The sequence below is a fragment of the Melampsora larici-populina genome (assembly GCF_000204055.1).
Source record: "Melampsora larici-populina 98AG31 unplaced genomic scaffold MELLAscaffold_14, whole genome shotgun sequence".
Lineage (NCBI taxonomy): Eukaryota > Fungi > Basidiomycota > Pucciniomycetes > Pucciniales > Melampsoraceae > Melampsora > Melampsora laricis-populina.
Genome location: NW_006768778.1, coordinates 728494 through 749227, shown reverse-complemented (window position 1 = coordinate 749227; position 20734 = coordinate 728494). Strand labels below are relative to the sequence as shown.

Sequence of the window (20734 nt, the reverse complement as noted above, 5' to 3'; positions counted from 1 at the left end):
GTCTAAAAACTTCAATAACTTTTGCAATTCTGCTCCAAATAACTCAATTTTTGGTTCATTCAAAAGCTAAACTATTCTCCTTCACACTTCATAATGTTAGTAAGGTGCTATCTAGTCATTTAAACACTCTACATATGTTCAAACAGTTCTGCATGAATAGCTCTGTAGGATCTTTTTTAGACCAGCTACAGATGTGATGTCTCAATGAAAAATGTAGAGGAAAGGCTCACCTTTTTAATGCACTTCAAATCGAGTGATTTGATTCAGAAATGCAAAAGTTATTGATGTTTGAAGATTCCAAAATCCTGTCTTCAAAGTCAAGGGCCAAATTTCAGGTATTGTTACAGGTGGGTTTTTGATGATTCTCAGCCTTTATTGTTAGTACATTAACCAATATGTGTGTAAAATACAAAAAAATACTCGTCATGACGCCCCAACATCTAGGAACAAGGTGCATATTTTTTCAGATTTTTAGCTCTCTTCCTGTTGCCTCAGGACTTTTCTATGTCAGTAGTTTTCTTTACCGCCCGGTAAAGATGACATTTTGTGTAGTGAAACAACAAGTTGCACCTACCCCTCCACCCACTAATGCAGGTCATGATGACAACGATGAAGGTAGTTTTATTTGCTTCATTATCATCAGCTCAATCCGATGATCTCATTTACATTTTCCTTAGATCACGAGTCAAGTGGAAAATCTTCTGAAGGCTACAAACATTCTGATTCAAATCCCGAATCCGAAGATCAACTTCCACCTCCTTTAAAAAGGATGAAGGGCAAAGTAAGTTACCATATAGTGTATTCAATATCATACTGACTTGTACTTTTTGTACTTTATATTTACTTTTGATACATGTATAGGGTACTCGAGCAAAGCTTGCTGGGAAGCCTGTTGAAGAGGACGAGGACGAAACCCCTGAGTTGAAGTTTGTGCGCAGTAAGCGAAGTCCAATCCAAGGAGGTTCAGCATCAGTACGATCACGCACGACCGGCCCGAAGCTTGTAGCCAATGCAATGGATCGAGCTATTGAGTTTTCAGAGAAGAACAAAAGCGATAAGATCAGCATAGCCAAAATCAAACTAGAGCAACATCCCAAACGAGAAGAAGCTATGAGGATCTTCAATGCAGAATTTGCGACCGAGCTCAAGCCATGTCACATCAACAAAGTCGCCAGTAAACTCAAAGATGACGATACAGCATCTTTTTTCTGTCACATGCACGAAAATCACCGCTGGAACTGGTTGAAAGAAGGGGCAGAGGTTTTACAGGACTATGAATAGGGTTTATTATCAAAGCAATTGATGTATCAGATTATCTTCATCCCTTATTTTCTTTTTACATTCATTGTTTGTATCAATCAATCAATCTTTATCCATTATAAATATTTTTATACAAAACAAAACATATATTATAGTTGCAAATGGTACATAAGTAATGCAGATAATAGTATTACACTTTTGATTAATGCAGATAATTTCTTAAACCCTCAAATTGATACACCTTGAGATAAAACAGAGAGAGTTTAACAACGTTTGAATGAAAATAAGAGCTTTTGAACCACAATCAAATAAGAGCTTTTAAATGTGTCGACGAGCTGCAGGCGCATTCATGTAGTTATCAAACATCTGTTGAGCAAGCCTGTCACGCTGTTCATTGGCTTCATTACGTTGTCGGATGGTAGGTTCAGTCCAATCTGGCTCATCATCACGTGCAAGTCTTGATTCTAATCGTTCTTTTATCGCGTATTCTTCATAAAATTCATCTTCTCCCGACTCAATTTTGATTAAGTTATGTAAGACACAACAAGCAACCACTATCTTTACTTGAGTCTTGTAAGAATAAGATGGCATTGTGGCGAGTATTGGAAATCTCATCTTTGAGACGCCAAAGATCCTTTCGATGACAATTCGAAGAGAAGAATGGCGATGGTTGTATAACTCTTTAGGAGTCCGTGGTGTCAATCCGGAGTTCTTCCACTCCTTAAGATGGTATCGTACCGATCGAAAGGGAGTGAGAAAGCCCGGAACGTTCGCATACCCAGCATCAGCTACATAGAAGCGATCTGGAGGTAAGGGAACAAATCAGCAAGCTGATCAAATGAATCTAACAGTAAAAAACAAACGTACCTTCTGGTACAATGAATCTACCCTCCTCAAGTGCTTGATGTAGCACTCGAGCATCGGCGTAAGAGCCTTCCAAACCCGCGTATACAAACGTAAATAGCATGTTGAAGGAGCAGCCTGCCAATACATTTTGGCTTAAGTCTCCTTTGCGGTTTCTGTCAGCCTAAGTCAACAAATGCTGGATAAGTTTTTGAAGATAAGGTTGAATTTATTACTCACAAAAGTCTTTATGTTGATTCCTAGGTGAATGTCCTAGTAATCTTCTATGAAAGCTTTAGATTCTTGGTGAGTTATGTTTCTAAACGGGTAAGATATAGGTGTTAACTAGATCAGTCTTTGGTGCGGGATGAGATTACTGCTGCCAGTTAGATATATAGTACACTTACTATATAAATCTTCTGAAATGAACACGCGGAGCGTGGTTATGTATCAGGCTCGCTTCAGCGGTGGGTTTGATAAAGTTGCTTTATCAAAAGGAAGATGGAGATAAGAGCGCCAGTCAATTAGAACTACCTAAATGATCTGTGACGTGCTTATTCGACCAGTTATAGAAGAGATAAAGAGGAAAAGGGGAGTTTTGGTCGATAACCAAAGTAGAATATAAAGAAATCTGGTTAAGAAGTTTTCTAAAGATCTAATTGATAGTTTCGAGCGAGAGAAGTAAAAAAAAGTGTTCTTGGTAAAAAAGGTAAGGTTTTTCGTAGAACGGATTTAATTCGAATTGAATATTTATTTGTAAGATGATAAGATACCGTTCCTTCTTCTCAGGACCGGTCGTTGGTTTATATACTTGGTTGTTTTGATTCTCTCATTTCTTTCGTAATGATATTTTGATTACAACTAGGGTCCTTTTGGACTGGTTACAGGGAACAGACCCTTAGCAGTCTGTGATAATCATTACCCTAGTTATAACTAGGTACCTCATTTGTATTCTTCTGGTTCAGTTCCTAATATTTCTAAATATCTGTTTCGGTTACTATTGTTAAGGGTTTTAATGAAGAACTAGTTACTTGTTCTTTGATGAAATCATCATTTTTTATTTTATCGTTTTCTTTCTTACTGCACTCTTGAAACTCGAGTGTTAGAGGTGTAGTTTTATTTATGTTTTTTAGATGTATATATTTTTTATATGTTTTTTGTAGTTGGCTTGTCTACTCGTTGGAGGTTCTGCTCCGCAGAACCTCTCGCGGTTGACAGTTTCGATGTGCCGGTTGACGATCCGGAGGTACGATGCATGGGATATGGGTGCCATCAATGGCACCCACACATTTCTCAAAGTATGGGAACATCCAAGGGTTGTTCCTAATTTGTTTCGGACATATGTCGTTGGCGGTGGGTTGAACAATGTAGATACCTTGTAAAGATACAATTGCATTGAGAACCTCCTGGAAATACTTGCTGATGGTTGCTCCGGAGCGTTGGAATTGTTCTCCAGCGGTTCGATTAGTTCCAGAGTTGCCGACGATATATAAGAATATCATGACACGTTCTTCAGCCGCTACACTTCTCTTGCGGTGGATGATAAGCTTACCTTCAAGGGCTTTCATCAAGCCCTTGAAGGCCAGCTTATCCATCCGACAGATCTCCCAAAAACGTACGTCACTACCCTCAAGAACTTCTTTCGTATACTGATTTCCGCGGAGTTTTGAAGTTTGACAAGGGATCTTGGTGGTCTTTATCGAGGCGAGGAAGTCCTTGCCAGCTTGGATTACAAACTGGAGGAGGTCAAAAGGATTCTTAGAGAAGGCTGAGGACCTCGTGGAATCAGAAGAATCGGACATGATGGTTGGTGGTTGTTTGTACCACCAACCATTTTTGATCTGCTTAATGACCATCAAGACAAACACTGTTTACCGTCTTCTTTTGCTCTTTCTGTCATGGAAACGAAATTTCATTTTTTTTCACGAAAATCACTTTTCTACATGTAGAAAAGTGGTCTCCTGAAAAGCGCTTTCCAAGAAACCGGGCTAAGTGAACGGGCTCTGACTGTGGTTGCATGTGCACTCTGTGGCATTGATCAACTAATGTCTCACATATCAAAAGGTGACTCTGTTTTTGCCCCAGTGTGAAATGCTTTTTTGATGGCAGAAACCAGCAAAATATAAGGGCATGTTCACCTAGGGGATTTCTGACCAGAAAACACATTCTGTAGATTATTTAATGCAAAAACAAAACATGCACCACCACATAGATACTTCAAGTTTTGCAGAATGTGATTTCCCACCAGAAATTGCTTAAGTCAACGCTGAGACAGCCACGCTACAACACGCTACCATGCATTTTGTATGTAGCGTAACTGTATGCAGTTAACACAGATCTGACCTTTATGATAGTGTAACTTGTCAAGTTACGCTAAGCTACGAGCTACTGTAGCTGTGTTCTGTGCCTCTACACTACGCTACAGGGCCAAAATTTGGTTAGCTGGAGATTTTCTGGGACTCTGCATAGGGTAGCTGGGATTCATTCATGCTGATTCCTGCTAGCTGTAGCTTTGCGGCATGTTTCTAGCTACGCTATCTTGCGCTATCAGCTACGGGTAGATTAGCTGTCTCAGTGTTGCTTAAGTGAACGCACCCTAAGAGAGCAGTGTATAATCCCATGAAGTGTAATTCTACAGGAGCTCAAAAGCCATATTTCTAGATATTGACCTCTGACTACCCCTCATTGGGGGCATTCAGTTGCTGCTCAATATAGGCACACATTGAGTAAGCAGATTTTGCTATAGAAATCAAAATTTGGTGAAAAAAATACAAGGGGCTCAAATTGGACACTTTAGCATATATCAGGCTAAAAGCATTTTTATTCTGAAAATATGTTTACAAGGGGCACATCTGGTGGGTTTCATAAGCACAGCTCTGCATATTTTAGTTGTAGGTAACTAGTTATTTACTAATTGGAATATTGGATATAGGTTCTTTGAGTATGAATGATTGCAGTTCAGGTCGGGTCATTGTAGTCTCTTTACTCCCACGTAAAGATGACATCATCCTGTTTACCACAGAATTTGCCATTCATCTTTCCTTTACCTATATCATCCAGTTTTCCAATTCTTCAACTTCATTGTCAAGTTTCAGCAAGTCAGCAAGTTATTTTTTTGAATCCCACCCATTCCCACCCGACTGGTTTTAGTATATCTGTTTTTTCTTATTTTATTTAAGAATATTTACTTATACTTTTATCAATATAATCTCATTTTTTCATGAAAGTGTTCAGTTATAATGTATTCAATTAACAATATAAAAAATCTATCTCTTTCTTTTGATCTTCCTATAGTTCCTTTGGTTGTGGTTGAAAGCAAAACAATTTTATGTATCTTTTATTCTTTTAACTAAAAAAATGTATAGCATACAATAGTTATTTAAAACTGTGTTATCTTTTTATTTCTTTTTACGCATTTTTTATATTGTTGTTTCATATTATGTACCGCTAGCCACCTCGTAGGGTGTTGTTGGGTTTTTGGACATGATAATTTATACAAAAATGTACAGCCTAGTGTTGTTTATGTCAGTGTTGAGTGACTTCCGTAAGTACTTGACGATATTTCCAGCCAGATGTATGCTTACAACAAGAGTGGAAAATGTCTAAGAACTATAGTTTGCAAAATCAGCAGTACATGTGCTCTCAGACTCTCAGTGTTGAACTTGCACTCAGGTTCATCAGCTTGCGCCCATAGACAAAAACATATGTACCTTTCTTAAGCTTGCGGAAGGAAGTCTAAACTGCGGGTTCCAGGTTACAGAATCAAATGTAAAGTGCGAAGCCGAAGAGAGAGTTTCAAACCTCAAAGTCATTACGTGGAGATAATTCTTGTCATTGAATTTCACCGTCTTCATAAACACCCAATTAGACATCTCAACACTCCTTTATTCTTCATTTAAGACTTTGTTCAGCAACCCTTTCTCTTGATCACTCATCAAATCAGTATGAACAAAATAATGTTATCATGGGGGTGCTACTTAATGATCTCATTCAGTATTTGCACGTTTACTCCATCAGAGAGACCGATTGAAGGAATAATTGAAGAGCACAATTTAGATGGTTTGGTACTAGATCGTGTAGGACAAGAACATCAATCACACCGCTCAACTCTTCCGACACCCCCACCTCCAATGGAAATGAGTTTTGACGACGTAAGGATACCTGAAGAAACAGTTCATTTAGAAGGGAATAAGGAACCTAAAAACGACATGCAAGAAAGGATCAAGGCATTGGAAAACTTTGTGACATTGGATGAAGAATTTAAATATGAAACCAATCCAAGACCTTTGCTTTCAATACTTGGCGACATGGTCACTAGTTTACGATCTCCCTGGGTAGGAACACGTGCGATTGGAGAACTTTGCACTAGTTTTGAAAGATATCTTTCAAGAATGAAGTTCATGCTTCCAGGATTGATGCGTTTGAACAATGTTATGGGAGTTCGAATTGTGACTAATGAACAACTTGAAAAGATTATGGTCGATCTACTGGAATTTTTACAACAAGAAGATTTGGAATTGTATGAAAGACTTTGGTCTCTGAGTGTGCTTAGAAACCTTCAATTCTTGTTACCGATAGGAAAGGTGAACCCAATTAGAGAAGATCCAAATACAGGTGGTGTCTGCCGCGGAGGTTTGGAGCTCTTTTTGTTGAAAGGTATGTTGAAATTGATTCATGTTCGGGAATATGAGTATTGATTTCATCTTCAGAATTTGACTACAAACCTAGGGTGAAGGACGTGGTAAACGGGAAAATACAAATTTTCCCTGTAGATGAAGGTGAAAATCTTACTATAAATCTATTGCATCTTGTGTGACCCATTTGCGAGTAGCTGATAGGACGGAAATGATTTCAGCTGTTACTGAAGCTCTCAAGCGAGTTGAGCTGATTGTGACCATCAAAAATTACCTTTTGAACACTGAAGGAAACCTTCAAACGCCCGGATTGATAAAAATACATGACCAATTACTTCAAAATAGGTCCTTGACCAAAGCAGGGATTATCAAGTCATTGGCTTCACAATCTGTTCATCACACGTTTCTTGAAAATACACCAGATGGAGAAATTGAATGTTACTCCCGGATAATGGAACATCTAGAGTTGTTTTATCCGGCTGCCAAGCAATTTGGCATCACTGAAGGTTCGAGGCGATTCAAGCTAATTACAAAGATCAGAACTTACCTTCAGGATTTTGACAGAAACCCTCAAACACATGCAATTAAGACGAAATACAATAAGTTACTTCATACAAAGTCCATGGATGATGCATTGATTGTCAGGTCATTGGTATTGGAAAGTTTGCAACACATGAACATCAAAAAACCGGATGAGGATGTAGAATGTTTGTATGATATATTGCAATATCTGGAGACGTTGCACCCAAATTCCGAGCCGTTTAAAATCACAGAACCTCTGGAGCGAGTCCAGCTAATTATGAACATCAGAAACTATCTTCACGAGGCTGGAAGAAGCCTTCAAACAACTGCCATTCTGAATATACACAACACATTACTTAAAACAAGCTCTTTATACAAGCCTAAGATAGCCAAGTTGCTGGCATCACAATGTATGGATCATATAGTTCTTGAAAATGCCCCACATGAAGAAGTCCAATGTTTATATCATATATTGAAATACCTCAAGAAATTTCATTCAACCACCGTACCACTTATCAAAACAAGGTTATCAAGCAATGGACCATTTAGAAAAGTTTATCGGAAATTCAAGTCTCAAGCTGAATTACAACCTCATCTTCAAAGATACTTTGAGAAAGAAGATAAGGACCCTTACATCATGGGCCTTCTCTTGCCATTTATAGGTTGGCACTCAGTAGAATTATCTTATGTTAAACATTGTTTACATATATTGAATATCCAAGACACTGCACTTGCATCAAACAAAGGAGAACTATATGGTTTAGATGTCAGAAAAGGGCAAAAGTATCATGAAGATCAAGACTTTTTCATTGAAATGATGTACAAAGCAAGTGTCTATATTGAAGGACTTCAAACATATCTGGATCTTCAAGTCCCAAGAAATGGTGAGTACTTGTCCTTCTTTGATGAACCACACAAGCTTCAGACAGATTGTAAAGACCATTAAATCACAGATGATGAGGATCTTTACCAGATGGCTGACTAAGTCTTTCCTACTATGATTGTCAAAAAAGGGGCTGGTCAATATGAATTCATATCAAGTGTTCCACTTGCCAATCAAAAAGAAACACCTGAAAAATGTCAAATTTGTCTAGGAGGATATTTGGAGGGTCAAAGAGTTGTCAAATTAGGATGTTACAGACCTCATCTGTTTCATGAACAATGTATAAATGTAAGTCACTGGATCTGTGGATTCACTCACAATAAACAACTATGATGATAAATTGCTGATATTGACTTTGTTTCTCCAATGGTTGATATCCTTTTGGGTTGATATTTGAAATAAAAAATTAGGGTCTGGTCTTGGCATCTGAAGGTCTAGATGTCCAATGTCCCATATGTAGAAGGGACATATTCACACCATTTGATCAAGATGAGCACATGTTCTGGGGATTAAACTGAAAGCTCTTTGCAATATCTCACTTAGGGTGATGATGATCATGGAGTTCAGTAATTACAAAACAAATCATTCACTTACATACAATCATAATTGCTGCAATGAACCTATCATATGTCCACATCCAATAGCTTGAAACCTCATACAAAATCACGTCAACGATAAACCTGAAAAGAGATGCATCAAATAAATTCGAATTATCGATCTTTCAAATCGTCCCATCTTCCAACATCCTTTCCAATTCATTACAAGAATCAACTTTTTTCTTCGTATCTAATTGACTCTTTCCATTCCCATTTTCTAATCTTTTAGCAGCCAATCTAGCTGCAATTTGAGCAAATTTAGATCCTGGATTCGGTTTGTTTTCTATTGTTGTTGTTGATAACTCTACTTCGGAATTTTTAACTTCAATGGTTGATTGAAAACCTGTAGATTTAGTTGAACTGATGACAAATGTAGGTGCTGGTGTTGATATTAATGATGAAGTCGGATTCGCATTTGAAGAAATCGATGATGATGATCCAATCGGTTTAAATCCCATTTTCTTTTGAGGTTGTACTTCAACAGAACTAGAAGAGACCGGTTTAAATCCCATCGATTTAAAGCCCCCTTTATTGATCCCCGACTGAGTTTTCACCCCTGCTTGAGTTTCTTGAATCGGTTTCGGATTCGATGAAGGTTCAACTGTTACATTTATACCCACAGCTTTTGCCATCCTTTTCAATTCTTTTTCTTCCCTTTTTCTTTCTTTTTCTCTTCTACTTTCAATCGATTCATTTCCTGATTTTTTAGCTTGTTTAGCTTCTAATGCTCTACGTGCATGATGATGTGCATAAGATCTTTCATGTTCTTCAAATTGACTTATATTCGTATACCTAACCAAAAAAACATAAATCAACTCAACATCAAAAACAAAACCTCGGTGTTATCAAATTCAAAAAAAACTTTCACATACCCTTTATCACAAATCGAACAATAAAAACTTTTTAATCTATCTTCTCTTTCTTCTTCTCTTTCAATTAAAACTTTCACTTTTTCTTCTCTTTTGATTTTGTCTTCTTGACTTTCTTTTGATATTACGATTGATTCTAATTCTTTTGGTTTATTGATGGCATTTGATAACATATATTGATCTTGTGTTGATTTGCCTAATCCAAGTAGTGGAGTTTGTGCTGGTGTTGGTATTGGATCTTTTCGACCTAAATAACCCAAAAAAGAAATTCGTAAACATTGATATTATGTTGTATCTTGTGATTTTTTGGTGGGTGGGTTGATATTTTGTTTTTTGGGGGGTTGTACTTACCATCGTTCATCATACCTAATCCACTACCTTGAGTCCATCCCATTTTCAATAACAATAACATTCCTTTATTATTCATATCTAACTTTTTATATTCTCCTTCATTTTGCTTAGTTTGTTTCGTTTTACCCTTAGATTTTGAACTTGTTGATTCTTCTTCTTCTTCCACTTTTTCCTCCTCAACCTCTTTTTCTGACGAGCTTATGATACTACCATATCCAGAAGATGAAGAAGATTGAGATTGTGAACGCTAGATTGGATTGAGATAGAACGGAAAAAAGCATAGAGGTAAAAAGTATCCTTTTATGTTTTCTTTGAGACTTGATATCTTCTTCAGTGAGCGATATAAAAGAGGTAAAGTTTAGTTTACCTTTGATCTATTGTATCTTGATGCAGCTTGAGCGAGTGCTTCGAGATTCATGATGATGATGATAGTTTTGTTTGAGAAGTTGGTAGAAAGTTGATTGGGATAATCGATAATTGCGTTGGAGAAGCAGTTTCAGAGAAATCAGTAAAATGCAGTTTGGTAAGCTTGAACGTGGAAGATACAGTTACAAAACTCACTTTCTTTTGAAAACCAACCACCACTAAACCAAAATTAAGGACAGCGATCAGCAGCTCAGCATCCCTATCTAGTATCAACCAACTCATCAAAGTCACAAGCTGTTGTTCGGAAGCGATCAAACATATATCATATCATCCCCCGATCAACTTTCACTCTCAAAAATCAAACGAAACCTCAAGAACAAATACAGTAAAGATACATCTTCTTTCGATCATAACTCAATCCTAGTAAATACGTAAAAGAAACAACTCGATCAAATTTTAAAATTCAACCATGGGCAGAAACGGTCAATATGGTGGTTATTTTAAAGGTCTAGATGGGTTTGGAAAAGTGAATCTTTCTCTTTGATCCCCAAAAAACTGGATCTTTACTAACCAAACTTATTGGATTCTAATACTATTTACTTTTGGATATAAATAGACTATGGAAGATGTAAAGATACGAACTGGTTTCGGTGGATTTCGTAAGTAATCTCAATCCAACTGAAAAAGCTCACATGGAGATCGATCATTAATGTTAATTCTTTTGGTTCTATAGTTACTTTAGCATCAGCAATTTTAATTGTGACTTTAGTTTTAGTTGAATTTGTAGATTATAGAACATTACATTTAAATCCTTCAATAGTAGTAGATAAATCTAGAGGTGAAAAATTAATTGTAGATATGAATATTACATTTCCTAGAGTACCTTGTTATCGTAAGTCATGGTTCTTGATCCGAAAGTTATCAAATCTTCATTCACCTAATATTGTGCTTTGTTTGTTCTGCTTGCAGTACTTAGTGTGGATTTGATGGATATTAGTGGTGAACACCAAAACGGTACTTTCAAATCTCAACTCATCATTCTCTCCATATCTCTTCTATTGATAAAAGTGATTTCTGATTTACTTTGTAGATGTTAATCATGATATGACGAAAACAAGACTTAACCCTGATGGTACTTTAGTCAGTGCTAGCGTTAGTAAAGGTTAGTTAGTATCATCAGACTTTGAATTCTTTAAACCAACAAATCAAACTAATTGCTGTTTTCAATTTCACGCGATCTTTACGCAGGTCTTAAAGGAGAACTTGATACAATTGCTGCAACTCGAGCTCCAGGTTGTAAGTCAAACCTCGATCAATTCAATGCTCTAATCTAACAACATTCAAAAACCTCCTTTCCCTTTATTCCTGACCATTACGCGCACTCGAAAAACGATATTTTGAATTCTCACTTTTGAATGTCTCTGATTTGGTTGGTTGGTAGATTGTGGTTCTTGTTATGGTGGTACACCACCTGAATCAGGATGTTGTAATACATGTGAAGAAGTCAGGGAAAGCTATGTCAGACGTGGCTGGAGTTTTAGTAATCCAGATGGAATTGAACAGGTAAAATGAATTAATTTTTCCACCAAAAAACAAAAATGTCATTTTCAATCGAGGTATTTTACTCATCTATAATCTTGTTCATTGTCATTTGTTTTTCAAATAAGCAAGTGCGTACAAGAACATTGGTCAGATAAAATTAAAGAGCAAGAAAAAGAAGGTTGTAATATGAATGGACAAGTCAAAGTCAACAAAGTGTGCGTTCTAGATTTCCTTCTTAAAAGTCAGGACTTGGAACTCAAATCTAACTTGATTTTTTTTATCTTTGCTTGAATTGATCAGAATTGGAAACTTTCATATGTCACCTGGTCGATCATTTCAAACCAACGCAATGCATGTACACGATTTAGTACCTTATTTGCAAACAGGCAATTCACATGATTTCGGTCATATCATTCATAAATTTGCTTTTCTTGCTGAACATCAAAGTCCAGATGATGATGAAACTCGTCGAATTAAAACTAGTTTAGGTATTGTAAATCCATTAGATGGAATCAAAGCACATACCGAAGAGAGTTGAGTATCTCATTTTTCTCTTACCGAAAAAAAACTCGATTTGTCAATCAATCATATCGTAGAAAAATAACTGATGTTTGTGGTTTTAGGTAATTATATGTTCCAATACTTTTTAAAAGTGGTTGGAACTGAATTTCATCTTTTAGATCAAAGAGTAGTCAAAACTCATCAATATTCAGTTACACAATATGAAAGAGATTTAACTAAATCAAGTCGAGGTGGAACAGATGAATTAGGTCATCAAACCAGTCATGGTTATGCAGGTGTACCTGGTTTATTCTTTAATTGTTGGTTCCCTTTCTATTTTTCTCTTAAGAGATAGACAAGATAAACTGAGTTCTGGTTTGGATTCAATAGATGAAATCTCACCCATGCAAGTGATTCATAAAGAATATAGACAATCTTTTGCACATTTTGCTACTTCTACTTGTGCAATTATTGGGGGAGTCTTAACGGTGGCTGGGTTGATTGATAGTGCAGTTTATGGTGCTAGAAATCGAATCAAATTACAAAGTTCAGATGGTGGATTCGAATCTCATTCTAGGACTGGAAAAGTAAGTCGGTTTTCTATTCTATCTCTTTCCTTTTTTTAGAATATGATGATTGATTTTTTCGAGGATTTTCTTTTGTAGTTTTTGTAGAGGTAAAAAAGAATGATCAAGGGCAAATTGAGTGCATGGGGTTTTCATTGGGTATAGAGAAAGAGAAAATGAATGTGTTTATTTTAAAGAAAATCAAATGAAATCAAAATGGAATCTTATATATATCATATATCTCTTTAAATGAATGCTAACTATGTGAAAAGAAAATAAATTTAAAAAAAATAAATTTAAGAAAGGAAAAGAGATATAGAAATAGAAATGAAATTTAAAAATAGTATTGTGTGCCAAGCACATACACGTCTTGAGTGAGGCTCTCTCATTTTTGTTAAACAAGGAAAATTCTATGCAGCAGTTTGCTGTAGATAGAATCGTATTTGACTAATTTCTAAAGTTGAAAAATCCACCTGACTCTAGAAAAATGGAGAACAAAACATATCTAGACAGAAATCTCTTTAAATTTTCAGAATGATGCCAAACTTGGATGACCAAGGAGGTACAAAATTATATATTTTACTGTTGTCAAATGCACAACCTTGGGCAAAGGGAGTCAAAGAGAATGAAATAGAAATCACAGAAAAAAATCGGATCCCCTCATTTTTTATTCTTGATGGACATCAAAGAAACTTCTTTTTTTAATAATAATTTGATGCCTAGAAGCTCGTAATACCTTTTCAAGGCTTCTACTACTTCCTCTGTTTCCTGTAGCGCCTCAGGCCAATGGATAAATCGCCTACGGTTACCTTGAACTTCATTCTGTGAGATTGTTAACCAAGTTTTGAATCGGGATATATTGGCCAACGTGAGACCTACAAAGGTGGCTGCCAAAGCTTCATCGCGTGAAATGAGTTCTACGTTTGATTCTGGTTTCAAATTCAATGAAGCCTTCAAGTCTGGCAATACTTTATGTGATGGTCTGGTCTTTTTTCCTTTCAAAGCCGTGAGTAATAACTTGAAACGATTGGTGACGTGTTTTAGCACTTCAGGATCACTATTGATTAATTGTTGAAGATGTGAATTTATCCAACTAACTTCGGCTTGTGAGTAAAGGTATTTTTCAGTGTCTTCAGGTGAGCTCGGCGATTTGGTAGGCATTCCAGCCAAAACATACAACACCTGTGAATATTTGGCGTCCAATTCATCCTCGTGAAGTCCTTTCCACGTGACTTCTGGTACAGAAAGTTCTAAGGCAGTCTCAAATTGGCGAAACCTAGGTATGTAAAGCCCTTGCTGGCAAGCTTTCTCTAAAAATTCTTTCCCGAAGAATCGACAAGGGCTTTGTTTCTCCAACTCATGGCTCCTCAGACTGATCATGATACTTCTAATATTGATGGAATCTATGAACGGATAACTGGAAAGTTCATTTATATCTGAACCTTTCATCACCTCGAGAGTTTGTTCAAGAACCTTGATCTCCTCCTGAGTACTGTCAAGGAACATCTCGAATGGGTCTTCAAAACGTAGTAAAGTGGCAAATTCTCTTCCTTCCTGACTCCATGTGTGTTTCTGTTCTTTGAATATCTCGCTATCCCTTCTCAAAAGGTATTGCACAAGGAACGCCTTTTTACGACGAAGCAATTCAGAAGGTTCAATCCAAGTATATGTATCCAGCAATACCTCGTCAATCAGGTTCAGCCAGAAACTTGTATTATATATCATTGGAGATTCTTTCTCAGCACGGCGAAAGCGTTTATATGTTTCAGACTTTAACTTGAGCTCCAAGAGAGGTGTATGATTATCTAGGCAAACAAACTCTTCTATCAGAGTGTGGTACCAAGGATGGCTACTTGAAGACGGAACATCACTCTTGCGGTGAGCTTGAGAGATAAATATATTTTGAAGTCTCTTTTGAACATTCTTGATAAGCTTTTCATGCTCTGTTTCGATCTTTTCATCCGCAACAGATGTTTCTTTCAAGGCTTTCAATAATTCTGTGTCCCAATTTTCGTCAACCACTCTACTGACATTTGAATTTGAATTTGCTTTGTTCTTTTTCTTATGTTTTTTACTTGACTTTTGTAGCTTTGCTGATAATTCTTTGAAAGGTTGTAGTGGCTTAAGGGGATCTGACGAAGATTCGTGTTGAAGCTTTGGAAGTTCACTGATGTCGGAACCTTGGGATAGATTTATTTTACTGATTTGATTGCTCTTGACAGTCTTTTTGGGTATGATCCAATCGTCTCTACCCTTTGACGTCTTCCCTCGAATTTCTGTCTCTGGTATGTTGAACCCTACATTGTCACTTGATTGATACTCATGGTGATTACCTCTGGGGGCTTCTTCTGGTGCCTCCATCAACGGTTGATTCTCAGTTCTCGAGTTAGATTTCAACGGATCCAAAATTTCATTCCAGGGTATCTTTGGAATCTTTCCTGAGCCAAGATGTGATTCGATCCTAGTTTTGACGGGTGGCAATGGTGTTGGTTCTGACAAACCCAGATGGTGCTCTTTTTCTTCGAGTGTTTCTATCCTCACATTTACTGGCTTCAAGCTCTTCTGTAGGCGATGAAAGTCTTTATTCTTGATATTCGAGCTCCCCGTAAACTTGACAAACTGGGTAGGAGATTGGTCTTTCCTATAAAGTTTTCAAAAAGAAGTCTATATTCTATCCTTGATCTCAACAAAATGTTGCAAAGGAATCACTCACTGCGTTCTTTCCTCTAAACCAATTGAAGTGGGTTCAAAGTGGCTTATGCTGTCTTTCTTTGATTTTCCATCCCTTGTACTACCAGCCAAACATTCTGGAATAAGTATCGTAGGGTTTTTTGTTCTAGAAATGTCAAAGTGGTCACCTCATGTTTTCTACCACGGAGCTTTGATGTCTCTGTTGAATTCGCACATCTTTCGTCATTGGAAGCGTTTCCAAATTCATTGCCTGCTTGTCATGCCTGAATTTCGTTTGAAATTCGAAAACAAAGGAGTTTAGTGTCACAATAATTTTAAAACTAGTTTGTTGCTTAAGAAACATTTACTCAAAGCGTCCGGCCATTGCATCTGTTGTCTGATGCTTTAGGGATACATCACTTTCAGCATCACAACTACTCATATTGGAAAGCCTCGACTTTCTATGATTGTAACTTTGTCTGGAGGGTTCCTTTTGTCCGCTGCTTGAGAATTTTGTATGTAAAAAGCGGTATGTTTGGTCATTTAAAGCTATTGTCAGTCGGAATTGATACTCACCTAATATGTTTGTTCTGTTTATCGATGTGCTGCAATAAAACTTCCGGTTGCATTTCCATGATGTTATGGTATTGTTGACCAATATGTTGGACTGGAATTAGGGGTTGCAATTCCAAAACCGATGGTGTGAAAACAGGAACCATCACACCAGCCATTGCTATCCTCTGCACAGGTCTAGACCGATCACCAGAATTACTTTTCACTCCAGAGGCCAGATCTTGGAAGCATATATTTGGGGAATATCATTGAGCAGGTAAGAAGGACTTAGTGCTGACTAGAGGTTCGGAATAGGCTCTTTTTAAGTCTCGAGGAGAAAATATCATACCATGTGGATGATTTGATCCACTCCGTTGATCAGTTTGAGGAACACTTCTTGGATTGGATATTTTCTGTGGACCAAATTCTGGTGCATAGGCCGATAGCATGTTGTTTGAATTTGAACCTCCTGGACTCAATTGTCCATCAACAGAAGGCAATCCTTCTTTGAAATCTTTGTCATTTTTCAAAACATCCTTCACAATCTTTTTGTTTCTTCGGTTTATGTCTGTTCTTCCAGGACGGATCACATTTGTCAATGAATTTCTCGCGTCTTGCGGCAACAAAGCTCCAGAGTTTTGGTCAGATTTTTCAATGAATTTTAATTCTATAACACCTTCAGAATTGATGAGGAATCCACCAATGGGAATGAAGCAAATCATACATGCTAAAGCATGAAGAAATCCAATCTCTGGTCTCCAGGTCTGCATAGTGTAGATATTGCAGGAGATAGACAAAGATAAAGGTAGAAGAGGACAAGGGCTCTAGAACAAATGACCTCCAGTAATCAAACAGTTAAAATTTTGAAGACAGTTTCACAATAAATGAATCAGGAAATGTTGAAACTTTCCGGAAAATTTCATCTTACACCACATCACTAAAAGTAAAGGACCTTTGATACATGCTCTGAGATTATAATACTTCTCTGTAGCCAAAAATTCTTGATGATATCTATATGCTCAAGAAACTTACCACCTTCTTTGATATCAAAAGTCGCACCAATTTTCACCAAACATACAGGGCGATACAGGTTTGTGTTTTGGGTTTTGAGGTTTGTCCTCCACCCTCCTCCACCCTCCTCTCTTGTCCATCGTACGTCTGTGGGATGCTTTCTCCCATTCGCCTGTTCGCCCACTTTCGCCGGATTCCAACGATACTCGAATTCTCTGTCATTGTGGAATCTTAACTCTGTTTTCTCGACTTACTTTTGTTCTCGTTCACTACATATGTACCCTTTTCCATACCATTGAAAACATTTGAAATCCCCAGTAAGCTCAGAACATGAAATGGTGGCACGGTGCACCCGCCGCTCAATTGGCTAGATCACAAAGTCGCTGTGCTTGTGATTGAGGTCTGTTGAGTTCCTCTCCGCCCAAATTGCGGCTGTTAAATTAGTCTCGCAGGAGTCCACTGCCCTATAGCATGCCATCAAATCACATAACAAATTCACTCCCCCTCGTGAGGCTTCGGGGAGAGACTTGGCTTAACAAAGCCCTCTCCGCGCGCCCGCGACCACGCAGAGGGGCTTATGAGTAAGTGATTGTTCAGGGCTTTGTGAAGACTTTGTGGGTTTTTGCAAGATCCGAGTCATGGTGGGACTCTGTTGACTTTACCTGGACACCGGTTTCCGCCGATATGCCCAGCCCGGATCATATAGCGGCTTTTGGCCGCAGCTCTTCCGGAGGCCCCAGGGCCCAAAGTCTTGGCAACTTCCATTCCTGATGGAAGCTGATGGAAATGTTTGACACATTTCATGAAGTAGCGGTAGACTTCAGTACAATGGATTGTGGGCTGAATTGCTCTCTCTTGCTCTTTACCTTGCTTAAATTCGAGTTCATTTGAACGGCTGGAGCCCGCCGGAGCTTGTCAATATCTCACAACGGTTGATGAAGTTGATGCGTTCGTAGTTTTGCGAGATGTGCATCCTTTGGTCACTCGATTTAACCCATCAAATTTCCTTTCCTTTCGTACTTATCATATACAACCACACACACTCAAACTTCGAGGGGAAAGGCTACATATCCCGATGAGTATCGAGCCAACGGCTACTTCTCCGTCATGGGAGGTTTTGTACAAACTGGCACGCAAGCAGATATATCCACACCCATCCTCTCTCCAGCGCTCAGTCCTCAAGGCATCGACCGTGCTGTGCCCCCTGATCGGGCTATTATACACAATAAGCGGTCTAAAACGGCTCTGTGATAGAGACACTCGATGGCTCGTCAGGGTAGACCGCGGCGGATACATGTATCTAAACAGCCATTTGGTCATCCCGATTTGGGGATGTATTTTCACGGCTGGTCAGCTTCGAAGTCAATTCTGATGTGAATACGATGTAACAATTCCGCTTTCCACATGTTTCCCACTTCTAGTCAATCTCGCAGTCCTCGTATGCAAGCAAATGGATTTCTCATCTTTTCCTAGGTGGCATACCTTGGTCCTGCAGTATTTCACACATCCTGTCTTGCTCTGTTTTGGTGAGTCTTGCAGCATCTGTTGATTTGACAAACAACATTTTGGACAGCGTCAAAGTGTATTAGTGATGAGCAGTTATTGATTGAGCATTATTTGTTCGGCCAGGTTGGTCAAGAAGTAAGGGTTTTTGTCTCGATAGTCCTCATCACAATCTAATGTTTGGCTTTCTCGCGCGGGAAAAGCCTGGTCTTTCTGCTACGCGGCGCCCCCAGCAGCTTTTCAATTGGATCTCCGGCGGCAACCCACGTCGACAAATTTTAACTATCGCAGATCGTTGGGACCGAAACTCTTCAATGTCGGTAATATTGCGATGTACATCATCCCGTTTATCTACATCTTGCCTTTCACGATAATCAACGCCAAGAATGTTCATAATATCCATCGTGTCTGGGTGGTGTGTGTTCGGAAGCATGAAATTTTAACATCATTACACAGCTTACCAGGATCGGAAAACTCTTCTGAAGTCACAAATCTTACAAATCTTCTTCAATCCGATATGATTCGGCGACTAGGCACTGTTCAAGCCCTTGGCGAGGACATTTTGCTTAATGCGCGGTATATGTCTTTCGGCTTGATGATTTTTCTAGTAACATTATTGTGCGCCTTTTCCTCAGCGACCTGGCGGATCATGGACGCACTTTGGTCACAAGTCAGAACGCTTCGAGAATGCGCCTCACGTAGACGCTTATTGTCAGCTGCAATCAACCAAAACATTCGCCAGGAAACCCCTGCATTCGAAGAATTGACTGACCAAATATATCGTTGTCACCAAGGGTCGGTATGGCACTCCGAAGTGACTGAGTCGTTATGGCAATCCCGTCTGTTTGAAGACCGCCGAGAGGATTGGGAAAAGGTCGATGAGCTGATACTGAAAGAAAAGCATGCTTCCCTACGGCGTTATGCTTCTAACGCTCTATGTCAAGCGATCTTGGTCATCGTGACTGCATCAGCGTATCTGTCACTCATCATCATTACGGGCAAGTTCGGTTCACTTTCACCCAAGCACCAAAAATGCGTAATAATCTGAGATCATTTTGCCTCATACCCAACACTATGTTTAGTCACCAATGCTCTCAATGTCCCTCTTCGTACTCGACTCTTGGATCTGCAAGTGATCATGATCGTATGGCACAACGTCATCTGGAATTGCGGATTGGGTATCTCTTTGGGTGTGGTTAGTAGTTTTGTGCATAATCTTGTTGCACCTCATGTGTAAAAATTCACTCCACCTATGTCTGATGGTGGTCTCTCATGATCGACGCAACTGTGACTTACCAGATATCATGCGTCATGGTCTTTTCGCCTACACCATCCCCGATACAAGAGGAGCACGCTCTCAAATCTCTTTATGATGAGGATTCCTGAATTTTTTTTCACAGCTACCGGGGGGCTCAGTCGCTCCATACCCACTCACGACTAGTTTTGTTTTTGTCTGATCCATTTTCTTGTAGTCTCTTCTTGATGTGGATACTACTTCATTGAGACTACCAGCTGGCAGAATGCGCACGGCTTTGAATTGTCATATCAGGAAGCTTTACGAAGTCGCTATAGGAAAATCTCACTTTCATTATCATAGGCCTTGACTATTTTCTTTTTCTTCCCTATATGGCCAATAAATTGTGTTTTACAAAGCTTCTGTCTGGTTTTTGATGTAAGGGTTTTGATCTTTGAATAGGGTTCTGATAAGTCGTACGTTTGTTTCAATGTTCAATGCGCCAAGATCATACGTAGTAGTTTCTCTTTGTGTCCGAGACGTTTTCAACTCAAATATCCGGGGTTTGTCCCACTCTAATATCCTCTCAGATTCGTTCAAAAGCACAGCACGTGAACAACCAAGCCAAATAATTCAAAACTTAATTCAGATTGAAAATGAGGCTCTTGACTATGTGATCAATGTCACTTCACTCAAGCTACAAAGTCAGTTTCAAGACATTGTGGACTTCTATGAATTTTATGTGCATCTATATCATCATCTGGGTCAAAAGAACAAATGTTGTGAGAGATCCTTATCACTACATCAGAAGTATATTTGTTTGGTGGTGCA

The 20734-nt window shown here is 38.4% G+C and overlaps 5 protein-coding genes across 5 annotated transcripts; 3 read left to right on the top strand and 2 right to left on the bottom strand.

Moving 5' to 3' along the window:
- Positions 1-6083: 6083 nt before the first annotated feature.
- MELLADRAFT_105605 (uncharacterized protein) lies at positions 6084-8475 on the top strand (the record flags this gene model as incomplete). The annotated part of the gene is made up of 3 exons (XM_007409051.1): positions 6084-6759; positions 6935-8143; positions 8273-8475. The coding sequence occupies 3 exons, from the start codon at positions 6084-6086 to the stop codon at positions 8473-8475; spliced, it is 2088 nt and encodes a 695-aa protein (XP_007409113.1).
- A 388-nt stretch (positions 8476-8863) lies between these two features.
- MELLADRAFT_62380 (uncharacterized protein) lies at positions 8864-10376 on the bottom strand (the record flags this gene model as incomplete). The annotated part of the gene is made up of 4 exons (XM_007408881.1): positions 8864-9530; positions 9611-9854; positions 9959-10205; positions 10326-10376. The coding sequence occupies 4 exons, from the start codon at positions 10374-10376 to the stop codon at positions 8864-8866; spliced, it is 1209 nt and encodes a 402-aa protein (XP_007408943.1).
- A 417-nt stretch (positions 10377-10793) lies between these two features.
- MELLADRAFT_105603 (uncharacterized protein) lies at positions 10794-13041 on the top strand (the record flags this gene model as incomplete). The annotated part of the gene is made up of 12 exons (XM_007409052.1): positions 10794-10850; positions 10941-10983; positions 11058-11216; positions 11294-11338; positions 11415-11486; positions 11573-11620; positions 11766-11887; positions 11996-12081; positions 12167-12399; positions 12490-12687; positions 12758-12954; positions 13033-13041. The coding sequence occupies 12 exons, from the start codon at positions 10794-10796 to the stop codon at positions 13039-13041; spliced, it is 1269 nt and encodes a 422-aa protein (XP_007409114.1).
- Positions 13042-13593: 552 nt separating this feature from the next.
- Positions 13594-16925, bottom strand: MELLADRAFT_85457 (uncharacterized protein; the record flags this gene model as incomplete). The annotated part of the gene is made up of 6 exons (XM_007408880.1): positions 13594-15574; positions 15647-15724; positions 15792-15887; positions 15972-16106; positions 16180-16396; positions 16505-16925. 6 exons carry the CDS (start codon positions 16923-16925, stop codon positions 13594-13596), a joined length of 2928 nt encoding a protein of 975 aa, XP_007408942.1.
- Positions 16926-18486: 1561 nt separating this feature from the next.
- Positions 18487-20491, top strand: MELLADRAFT_71633 (uncharacterized protein; the record flags this gene model as incomplete). The annotated part of the gene is made up of 6 exons (XM_007409053.1): positions 18487-18515; positions 18588-18692; positions 18796-18807; positions 18873-19667; positions 19752-19864; positions 19969-20491. The coding sequence occupies 5 exons, from the start codon at positions 18617-18619 to the stop codon at positions 20053-20055; spliced, it is 1083 nt and encodes a 360-aa protein (XP_007409115.1).
- Positions 20492-20734: the final 243 nt, after the last annotated feature.